Source organism: Mandrillus leucophaeus, unplaced genomic scaffold (genome assembly GCF_000951045.1).
Source record: "Mandrillus leucophaeus isolate KB7577 unplaced genomic scaffold, Mleu.le_1.0 Scaffold269, whole genome shotgun sequence".
Classification (NCBI taxonomy): Eukaryota; Metazoa; Chordata; class Mammalia; order Primates; family Cercopithecidae; genus Mandrillus; species Mandrillus leucophaeus.
Window position 1 is genome coordinate 4,244,333 of NW_012102798.1, and position 11,289 is coordinate 4,255,621.

At 34.5% G+C, this 11,289-nt stretch overlaps 1 protein-coding gene across 2 annotated transcripts in view; it reads left to right on the plus strand.

Annotated features, from left to right (window-relative positions):
• The window catches only part of AMMECR1 (Alport syndrome, mental retardation, midface hypoplasia and elliptocytosis chromosomal region gene 1), a 129,907-nt gene that overhangs the window by 101,101 nt on the left and 17,517 nt on the right, over window positions 1-11,289 (plus strand). For both annotated transcript variants that reach the window (XM_011984511.1, XM_011984512.1), the window contains one exon: window positions 8,919-9,033. In XM_011984511.1, coding sequence (XP_011839901.1) covers window positions 8,919-9,033 — 115 coding nt within the window. The remainder of the gene's footprint in view (window positions 1-8,918; window positions 9,034-11,289) is intronic.

Sequence of the window (11,289 nt, forward strand, 5' to 3'; positions counted from 1 at the left end):
CAGGCTGGTCTTGAACTCCTGACCTCATGATCCACCTGCCTTGGCCTTCCAAAGTGCTGGGATTACAGGTGTGAGCCACCATGCCCGGCCAGCTCTCTTACCTGTTTTTACAACCGTCGGCAAGTTACTAAATCTCACTGATCATCACTGAACCTCAGCTTCCTCCTCTACAAAATGAGTTGTTTTGAGGACTAAATAAGATAATACATGTATAGTACCTTACTCACAGTAGGTACTTAGCAGATATTGGCTCTTTGAGATTTTAAGCTGCTTTTGCTCATAGTATCATGTCTAAATATCTTAGGACCAGTCTTCTAGAGCTTGATTAGGAGCTTTAGGCCATCCAAAGAGGAATGTACCTGAAAGATCCATTGTGGGGTGAGACAAAAATATTAGAAATTATATTTATGATCATTTTAGATAAAATATAACAAAGTATTTAAACTCCACTAATATTTAACATATGGATTGACCCTGATGCTCTCCTTTGGTCCATGTTGGAGAGTCACTGTCATATACTGTAAATGAGGGATCCTGAGAAAAGTGTGAGATTTCTTGATTTGGTGAGATTTCATAGTGGCATGTACATTCTTTTGCTCACTTTAGGCATATTGTAACATATTTCAGTTTACATGTACCTAGTTAAGTAGATTTCTGGTTCTTAGTACAGGTTGAGAATCCCAAATCCAGAAGTCTGAATTACTCCAAAGTCCAAAACTTTTGAGTACCAATGTAACGCTTAAAGGAAATACTTCAGATCTCAGAATTTTGGATTTGGGATGTTCAACTGATAAAATGCAGATATTCCCACATCCCCAAAAAATCCCAAGTTTGAAACACTTCTAGACCTCAGCATTTTGAATAAGGGATATTCCAACCTGTATAATCTTCATCCTGTGGCTTCTTTGCAGGAATCTTCTTAAGCTGTGTGACTATTGTGTGTTGGTCAGCTAAAGCTAGATAAACTAACCCATGCAGAATGGACAAGTGACTTAAGATTCCTGCAAGGAAGAAAATGGGTTGATGATAATAGTAATAATGCAAGGGCAAGAAAATGGTGAACTAGCTGACACTTCTATGAGTTTCCTCTTAATTTAGCCAAGTCATGAAGTGAAAACAAAAATAATCTAATCAGATATGACAAGATGTCAGCCCCAAAACAAGAAAGAAAAGATCAAGAACATTATTTGATTTATACCCACTGTCTTCAATAACAAAGCCTACTCTAAGTATCATGCTTTGATATATTAGCCTGTGATAGTAGGACAAGTATATACTTTATAAATATACATATTGAGGATGTGTGCTCAAACTTTTTTTAGTGATAGGAATACTCAGTCAAAACTGTTTGGATCCTGGTGATGACAGATGACATTGTCAGTCAATCCCCATGTGGTAGTGAGGACATGTCCTGCAGTTCTGAAGGAATTCAATGGATTTTTTTTTAATTTAAAAAATAAAATAAAAAACTAATTAAAAAAAAAACAGCTTGGAGACCGCTATTTTAAATGAGGAAAGTGGTTGCTGCCTATGGAATCTCTCATCTCTCATTCTATATCCGCTGCTTAGAAATTATTTTTCTTGTTTTTTGTTTTGTTTTTTACCTAAGGATTTTGTTATGGTATGAATAGTAGGATAGAGAGTAATATATCTAAATTATCAAACATGATTTAGGGAACTTTATTTCTTGATAAACATTTCTTCTACAGAAGTAAAAGACCAATTCCTGCCCAAAAGATTTAAAAACTGTAGTTGAAGAAAACTAAGAAAATGTTTCAAAGCAGCATATGAATCCCCGCCTGCAGGATAATGGAAACTCTTGGTGAAGATGCACCTTACTTGATGTAGATTTGTTTGTGAAAAAAAACTTTTTATATATATATATATATATATATATATATATATATTTCTGTAAAACTCCCTGTAACTCTGAGTCAGTTGGTAACCAGTAAACTAGTAGCAAATTGTAAAACAGATCTTTTCAGAAAGAGCGCTAACCTGCTGATTATTCCTCTCAGCATTCCTACAGCATGATTTTAACAAGTATTTTATACATATCCATATATTATTTAGTAATCTTATATTCTTATATTCTCCATGGCTCTTTGCATAATAAAAAGCATATAGCGGGTGTTTAATACTTATTTTGAAAATGAAAGAAAATGAAATGAAAACACCAGGACCTGGAAAGGTAGCTATTATCCCCCAAGATGGCCACATTTAATTCCTAGAGAAGATAACTTGTTTAGTTCTTCCCAAAGCACAGCTTAGTCCTGTGGCTCCCTTCCTTTCACCAGAGCCATAATATGGGGCAGCCCTGTGGACATGAACTTACCAAATAGATGGATGACCAATCAGAGTTCTTTGACAGCCACTACTTATTGAGTAGGTTAGTAAAGGCACTTATGCAGTTATTATTATTTTATTTGTTACAGTCGCTCCATTAGGTGGATACTATTATGATCTCCATTTCATAAATGAGGAAATGAAGGCTAGCATAGATTAAGAGACTTGCCCAAATGTCACACAACTAGTGTGTAGTGGAGCCAGGATCCAAATGTAAATATATCTGACTCCAGAACCCAAGCTGTTGGCCATTCTAATAGGTTATGTTCTAGAGAACTGTGAAATTGCACTCATTAATTAATGATTACTTCAATTTTGCATTTTTGGAGCTATATTTATTGGCATAAGTCACAGAGAACTGTTGTTATACCTTGGAGACACACTTTTGATGGGTCTGGGGAAATAATACTAATTTGGGATTGTAGACCAGGTTTCTAAATTCCAATTCAGTTCAAGAGGTGGTTCATTCAGTTTTGTAGTATATCCTAACTTAAGAGAACACATGGATGAGATCCCTGGAAATTTTGCCAGTCTGTGTGTTACACAGTCTCTTGAAGGTAGAGACAATCTCGTATCTTCACATTTCCAAGCTTATAATTGTTAGTGGTCATATTGTAATCTTTTCCAAACCCACACAATTTTTCTTGCCAAGGCCTTGAGAGCACTGTTGTTATGGTGTACAGTAACAAATGACCCAGTTATATTGAGTTTTAAAGGTGAACCAGAGTCATAAAGAGAAAATTAAAATATTCATTTTACTTTGGCAGATTTTCATCAGAAAAACATAATTTAAACAAAAATAGTTTCTAGTAGTTCATTTCTAAAAAAAGGTAGAGTAAATCTAGAAACTCTGCAGAGAAAGCATTATGTAGACATTTTGTAGAGGGAAATAAGAAATACTTTCTGTATATACAAACGTTTAGCCATCTGTTTCTTTATGTATCTTTTATTTTCCAGTTTTAGCTCTGCTCCACTAAATCAAATTCAGACCCAATTCTCTTAATTTAGAGGGGAGGAATTTGTGGCCTAGGAGGCAGATTCTGATGATACTTGCTGGTCCTCACAGCTGGCAGCTCACAGGGAGTTTTCCCTTCCTGGTGGGCAGCTATGGCTATCTCCTAGAGAGTAGAGGCTTTTAAGAATTCAAGATCAGAGCATTTCAGGAACTTTAAATCAGAGGGCAGTAAGTGATAACACTCTAAAGCCTAAGTGAATCTCATAGGATAGGAGCCCGATAATATATATCAAAACCTACTGAACCTGTTGTCCTTTATCTCCCTCTCCTCTCTCTTACTTTTCCATTCTCCCTTTCTTGCCTTCTCCTTGTTTCTTTGCATGTGTCTCTATTTGAGCCCTTAGTGTCCCCCTTCTTTGTACTTTCTTTGCCTCCTACTTCTGTTTTCAGCTTCTTGCTTTTCTCTTCATTTTTCTTTTTACATATTCCTTTTTCCTTTTTCTTTCTCTCCTATATTCTCTTCCTTTTGTTCCATCCCTTGGTTCTTTCCTCTGTTCCCCATCATATCATATTAAGCATATATATTAAAATTAATAAATGTTAATGTTCATTGCGCAGCAAGAAGGTTTTATTTATTACTGTAAGAGGAAAACCATCTCCCAATTAAGTAACACTGTACATATAGCTTACAGTTGAAACTTTTATTTTGAGTAACAGCCCTCACCAAAATAAGGTACCTTTCCTCCTTCCTTAACCATAATTGTGTCTTTTGTTCTTCCTCTCTACCCTTAGGTTTGATGAATAGACACATTTTTACATTTTGTTTTGTGTCCATTGCTTCTTGAATTTTAGAAAGCTAAAATTGCTACTTAGTGAGAAAGAGAGGTAGTTAATTTTTCAGATGTGGGTTTAGGATTCTAGTATTCTGAGTTTCTGAGGTTCAAACATGCCACGTATGCATTCTATTCCAGAAGCTCTAGCAGGGAATGACAGAATATGGAATTTCCTGGTGGTTGAAACCCCTCATGAAGAAACTGCTTTTAGTTTTAGACTAATACAAGTTGAATTGCTTCTCTTTGCCTGTCCCAACAGGGATTTTTAATTTGGGTTTTAATTACTTCCTTGTCCTGAAAAATAGTAATATGTAATATGAAGCCTCTCTCAGTTTGATAACTTTCCAGCAGTTAATCGATTAAGTTCAACAATGTTTTAGAAAGTGAATGAACAAGTGAGCGAATGACTAGACAGAGTCCCTTAAATTATTTCTGTTGCATGCTGTATTGTTTACGATGAGCCTTGTAATATCTAAGGTTTTGCCTATTTTCAGCGACTTTTTTTTCTTTTTAGCATAGTTTCCAGGCACTGTCACAAACTCTTTAGTTCTTTCATAGCTAAACTCTTAATAGCTTTTCTTCAAATGTTCATTTTTATGAAAGTACTACATAACATTATTTAACTTTGACAAATGTTAATGCTCCTTCTCAATTAGGTGAGGTGTATTCTTGAGAAGGTGCCAATTTGAATTGAATATATTTGAATTTGGTATGTGAACTAAACTGTGATTGTTTAAAGCTTATCTATCCAATGGGTGATGGAGCAGCTGACTGGTTTTATATGTAAGTGTTTTGTTTTGTTTTGTTTTGTTTTTCTAGCAATATTTAAACATTAGAAAATGACTTCCTATTCTAACAAAGAGAAATTCATATGAATTTACTTACAGGACCCCCTTGTCAGTTCCTTAGACTGCCTAGAATTTAAATTGGCAGATACTACTTCGGTATAAAATGCTTACTATGGACAGTATTAATATTTTAAAATATTTTACTCCTGCAGATTTCCAGTAGACAGGAAGTCTAGCTCTGTTTACCCTTTGGCTACTAATGAATGCTACTGAATGATTATTTATCATCTTAGATAGAGGTACCACAGGTATGAGATCAGAATTGCCAAGTAAGGCAAGCATTTAATTTTAAAATTTGAAAGCAAATCCATGCAAAGGTGACAACTAAAATGTAGATACTCGAAAGAATTTTGGACTTGAGTCAGAAAATCTTGGTTGTATCCCTACCCTTGTCATTAACTTAGCTGAGTCACCTTGAGTAAGTCACTGCCCAACTCCAGATTACAGTATTCTCTCTAAAAGCACAATTTCAACATTGCATATTCTAAAAAGAGCTTGGTTAAGGAAAGCTTGGCTGAGGAAAGCTGAATCTTGTTGTTTTTCAGCTATCCACACCAGCCTGGCAGCTCTGAGGTCAGTCTCCAGCTGTATTTTCATCTTTTTGTAATCTCTTAAATCCTTGCTAGGCTTTCATTGCTAGTTCATTTCCCTAGAAATTTACATGTGGAGACATTGAGGACTTCCTACCTTTGGAATTTTTCTGTGTTCATGAATTTAATGAAAAATTACTTAGAGCTGGCTAAAAAATGCAAGAATCAAAAGTCTTGTTTAAATGTCCCTGTAAAATCAGACTATTCCCATCATGACTAACAAACCTTTACTATTTCAGAGCTTTGAAATCAGTATATTTGAACCTTGACATGGTGAGGCACCATTGTCATTTTATCCCATTCATTGTTCTAGCTTTTTCCCACTAACTCCTTGTTCTAAACATTCTTTTTTTTAAGCCTAGAATGAGTGAACAACAAGGCTCAATGTCATGAGAAAAGCATTGTAGCCTAATCCTCACTTATGTTTTAGGTATTTGAAAATTTCATTGATTTGAAATAGTTTGAATTGCACTGCAAATAGTTTGAATTTATCTTTTATTGGTCTGCTAGGAAATGAACTAAACAAAATGATAATGTGCCTCAAAGTATTGAGACATTAACTGTATAGCGACTTCAGCATGTGTATTTTTAAAATGAAAAAGCTACAGCTAGGTACAAAATGTGCTTCATTAAAGAAGGTCTAGCACTATATTCAAAAGGTCAGACAACAACAAATATTGGTGTGGATGTGGAGAAACTGGAACTCATACATTGCTGCTGGGAAAGTAGAATCGTGCAGCCATTGTGAGAAATAGTTCGTTGGTTCCTCAAAAAGTTAAAGGTAGAATTACCTTTATGATCCAGCAGTTCCACTCCTATCTACCCAAGAGAAATGAAAACATGCATCCACATTAAAACTTATATGTCAATTCCTTAGCAGCATTATTTATAATAGGCAAAAAGTGGGAACAGCCCAAATGTCCATCAACCCATGAATAGGTAACAAAATTTGGTGTATCCATACAGTGAAATACTATTAGGCAATGAAAAGAATGAAATACTGATACATGCTACAACATGGATGAAATCTCAAAACATGCTAAGTGAAAGAAGCCAGATGCTAAAGACAATATATTGTATGATTTCATTTATACAGAATGTGCAGAATAGGCAAATCCATAGAAACAAAGTAGATTAATGGTTTCCAGGAGCTGGGAGTGGTGCCAATATTCACTGACTGCTATTGGGTACATGCTTTCTTTTAAGGATGATGAAAATGTTCTAATATTGAATAATGGTGATGGTTGCATAACTGTGAATATACTGAAAGCCATTGAATTATATACTTTAAAAGGGTGAATTTTGTGGTATGTGAATTATATCTCAATAAAAGTGTTATGAATTAAAAACATTAGTGACTGTATTACTATAACTATTTGAAATTATAAAAGTATATTTAAATTACATTTTATGCCAGGACTAGGGGCGGGAGGAATGGGGAGTTAGTATTTAATGGGTACAGAGTTTCAGTTTGGAAAGATGAAAACGTTCTGGAGATGGAAGATAGTGATAGATACACCACAAATATAATTAATTTTACAGAACTATATACTTAACAATGGCTAAAATAGTAATTTTATGTTATGTATATTTTGCCACAGTAAAAAAAATCCATAACCCCTTAAAATTATATTTTGTATTATTCTAATGAATAATGTGTCTTTTACTCTCTTTTTCTTCTTTTAACAGTAAAACTGAAAATGTGATTGGCCTTTTGTTTTTTATGCATACAATTATTCTGGTCTGTGTTTTAGAACTTCTTTCCTGTGTGGGGTTGGGGGGTGTGGGTTGTTACACACACACGTCTTTATCTTGGCTTTGAATGAGAACTTGCAAGTATTTTTTTAAACTTTTATTTGTCAGTAGGAAAATAAAAGAAGCCAAACCATAGGAAATTTACGTCATTAAATTATAAAATAGTGAAATGCTGTTCTCAGAGTATGAATTATCACAGATTTCCTGATTTTCTTGGTTAATCTTGGCTTCTTGAATGGGAAAAACATTTATAATTTTATACATCTATAACATCTCTATATCTTCCTATAAGCATTTTCCTTTGTATAGCAGGATAAAATGAGCACCAAAATGTGGTGCAATATGAAAACGCAGTGGATGAGCTTCAGAATGCAAACAAAGGGATGGGAAAATGAAAAAAAGAAAATTCAGTGTGAGAAAGTCACTGAAAAAGGAATTAAATTCTTTCCAAGGCTATGGAACTATGTTATGACCCAAGCAGTTTGTAGAGTCTGAGTTTGTAACCTCTGAGGATTAATCCATGAAAATATTTCTAAGCCTGGCTCCTATCTAGGACATTTGAAGATGGATGTTATGAATACCAGTAGTGCCATTAATATAGTAGGCAATCAGAAGTATGTTTGTTTTTCTTGATCAGGAAGTGGTTTCTTTTAAAAGTACAAGGAACACACACACTCTGTGTGTGTGTGTGTGTGTGTGTGTGTATTTTCTGTTCCATTGCAGGACGAATTACGGTTTTTCCACATTTTACAGTGGGGTTTTTCTAGAGTTTGGCACTATGATATACTACACTTGATTACAGGATCCAATCAGAGTTGATGTACTCAGAAATTCATTGACGTGATTAATGGTCTCCTAATCATACTTTTATTTCCTAGATTAGCCCTATTTCCTGTAGTTTCACAATTTTTGCGTCATATGTTAAATTATCCTTTATAGGGGGCCTGAAATTCTTATGAATATTTTTAGTCTATAATTTGCATTATTATTTCCATTTTCTTTGTTTTTTTTTTTCTTGAAGAAAATGAAATTTCGATCTTCCTTTGAATTCTTCGAGTGCTATTCTATGGTGACTGGCCTTCCTAGTATGATCTTTTTTTAAGACAATATTGTGTATATGTGTATGTGTATGCATATATATGTATACACACACATACACATATGTGTATACATACACACATGCACACACACATATATATAATTTATTTTTACTGCCACCAGCACTAGATCCAGAAACCTTCCTGCAAGTTTCCACTAGTCGAGTTTTTATTCTTCTCAAAAGCAAAATAAAACATTCTTAGATTCTACAAGTAGCAGGGAAAGACATCAGGAAATGGCTGTACAGGAAATGTAATTGATGATTCACTCTTTACAATTGAAGTGGTCACAAGATTGGCTAGCAAACACAATCTATTAAATGAAAAAAAAGGTGACTTCTAAAGGAATTTGAATACATTTGAAGCTTATTGGTACCTTTGACATCTTACTGATTCTTTTTGAAACTCTTACCTTTTTCAAACAATTGTTTGCATTTGAAATTGGCAACTTTCATATCCAGTGATTGCTTTAATATTTGCTTTGTTTTTAACAGTGCCCTTAAAGATAGCCGTTTTCCCCCAATGACAAGGGATGAGCTGCCACGGCTTTTCTGCTCAGTGTCTCTGCTCACTAACTTTGAAGATGTCTGTGATTATTTGGACTGGGAGGTAAGATTATAGAAAAATTTTAAAAGAAAAATAAAGGTAACTCTGGAGGACATGTTAAAAATTAGGCCCAGAAAATAACTCTTTCAGCCCATTCTCTATTGTAATGGAGGTCGAGAGTAATATGGATGAATAAACCTCACAGTTGAACGAGATATAAGTAAATGAGTTTTTTAAAGGACAAAGTGCCACGTGTTGTTATAATCCCCAAACTGAATTTGGTTTTCATTTTTATCCTACTACCTCACCAAAGCACCTCATAAAAGCTGTTAATAAGTAGTAAGAAGGACTGACTGGAATTTATTTCTCCTCTTATTTTCATTCTGGTGCACTCTGGTATAGCCGCCACTAAGTAACTAGTTGGTCACAGGATACATCTCAGAAACAAGAAGAAATAGTTAGGATAATACACCATTTGGGGGAATCAGCTTGTGATGATAACAAGGTATTGATTAACTAGAGTTAAATAATGTGAATTCATTCTTGGCTACCTTAGTTTATATACTTAAACACTCTAACAAATAATACTAAGGTTATTGGGTATCTCTGTGCATTGCTATTATTAGAGTAGCTTATATTGATCATATTTTTATTCTTCTTTAGTACGTGGAGTTGGCTAACATCATTAGTGAAGTTCAGACGTTCTCACCATGATTTGTTTTGGTAGCTGGGAGGAGATGTTGACTGTAGGTCTGTTGGGTCTATGAAATTTTACACACAAACACACCCATATTACTGAATGCCTGTTGTATTCCAGGCAATGTGCTACATGTATAAAAGTGGTAAGATTTGGTTCCTACCATGAAGCATCTCCTAATTTAATGGCAAGTAAATGTGTATAGAAAGTATGAAGAAATAAGTGCTATGAATGAAACAATGGGAACTCAGTGATAAACATAACATTCTGTCTCACACATACATTCATAAATGGCATTATTGTATCCTTATGACAGATTTTAATTGTGCTGTTTTAGAAGGACCATTACCCATAGTAACTGAACTATTCTGCCTTGGGGACAGATCACTCTCTTCACAGTTTATTAGACTTGAATTTAATTTTGGCTTTGCCCTGGTTCCTTGTGAGACTGAACAATTTACTTACTCCACTGCAATTCAGTTTTCTAATATACAGAATAAGACATTTATAAGGTTCTTCATTTGGAAAAAAAAAATCTCTATGATATAAATTATTGTTGTTATACCAGAGCTATTTAAAAAGTTTTCAGGAGTGGGGTGAAAGAAAAAAACCTTTTCTACAGAGAGTACGATGCAGGAGTCCCCTCTGGGTTTTGTGATAACATTTTCTGGAGCATTATCAGAATAAGAACACGTCTTAGGATTTTTGCAAAGGAAGAAATAAAATAAATTTATACTGTTTTTCCTACCAAAGTTGGAATGTGGAAAACCTTTTGTAAACTTGACATTTCTAATTTATTATTTTCTATAAGTTTGTTGTTCTTATTTGACTTTTCTTAAAGAGAAGTCTACAAATATTATGGAAATATTCCCTAGTACTTTATTTTTAAATGGTCCCAAATCATGTTCCCTACTTATTAACATATATTATAGTCTGGGTGGTTCTTTTACTGTTTTAAGGCTACTGTTTCCTCTTCCGCAGTCAGATTTACTTTTGCTTTCTGGATTGCAGGGTGTTGTGTATGTAGTAGTGGGGGTGGGAGTGATTATATGGGAAAGTCTGAGATCCAAGGGGGATGACCAAGCTACAAGAACACTTCTGCTCTTGCAGCTACTGAGTTGGAAGTACAGTTCTGGCATGTGTGTTTCTGTGTGTGCGCATGTGTGTGTGTGTCACAAACATGAACATACTAGTATTATATAAATGTGTGTGCATGTGTTTGGGGAAAAGGAAAAAGGGGAGAATCCAACGGCTGTTACATAGGCATGGTTAAGCACCGAGTATACCATCATCATCCTTAGCCCAGTTAAAGCACTGTCTACGGCTAAAATTAACCTTGATATTATTGGGCTATTATGTCCATAAGATATATCAGCTTTCTGTTTGTTAGGAGACCGGGATGTAAAGCCCTTAAGAAGTAGTACTGTGTACTCTACTATATACTATTTCAAGGCATATTTATCCTCTTTGGTCACCATCTGCCAGCCTGAATTTCCAGAAGATTCTATATTGTTCCTACTTGGTATTGTGTATTTAATATATTTTAGGGGGCTTAAATATTAATTTCTATTAAGTATTATTTCCCTGTTGAAGCAAAAAATACACTCTTTTTTTTTTTTTTT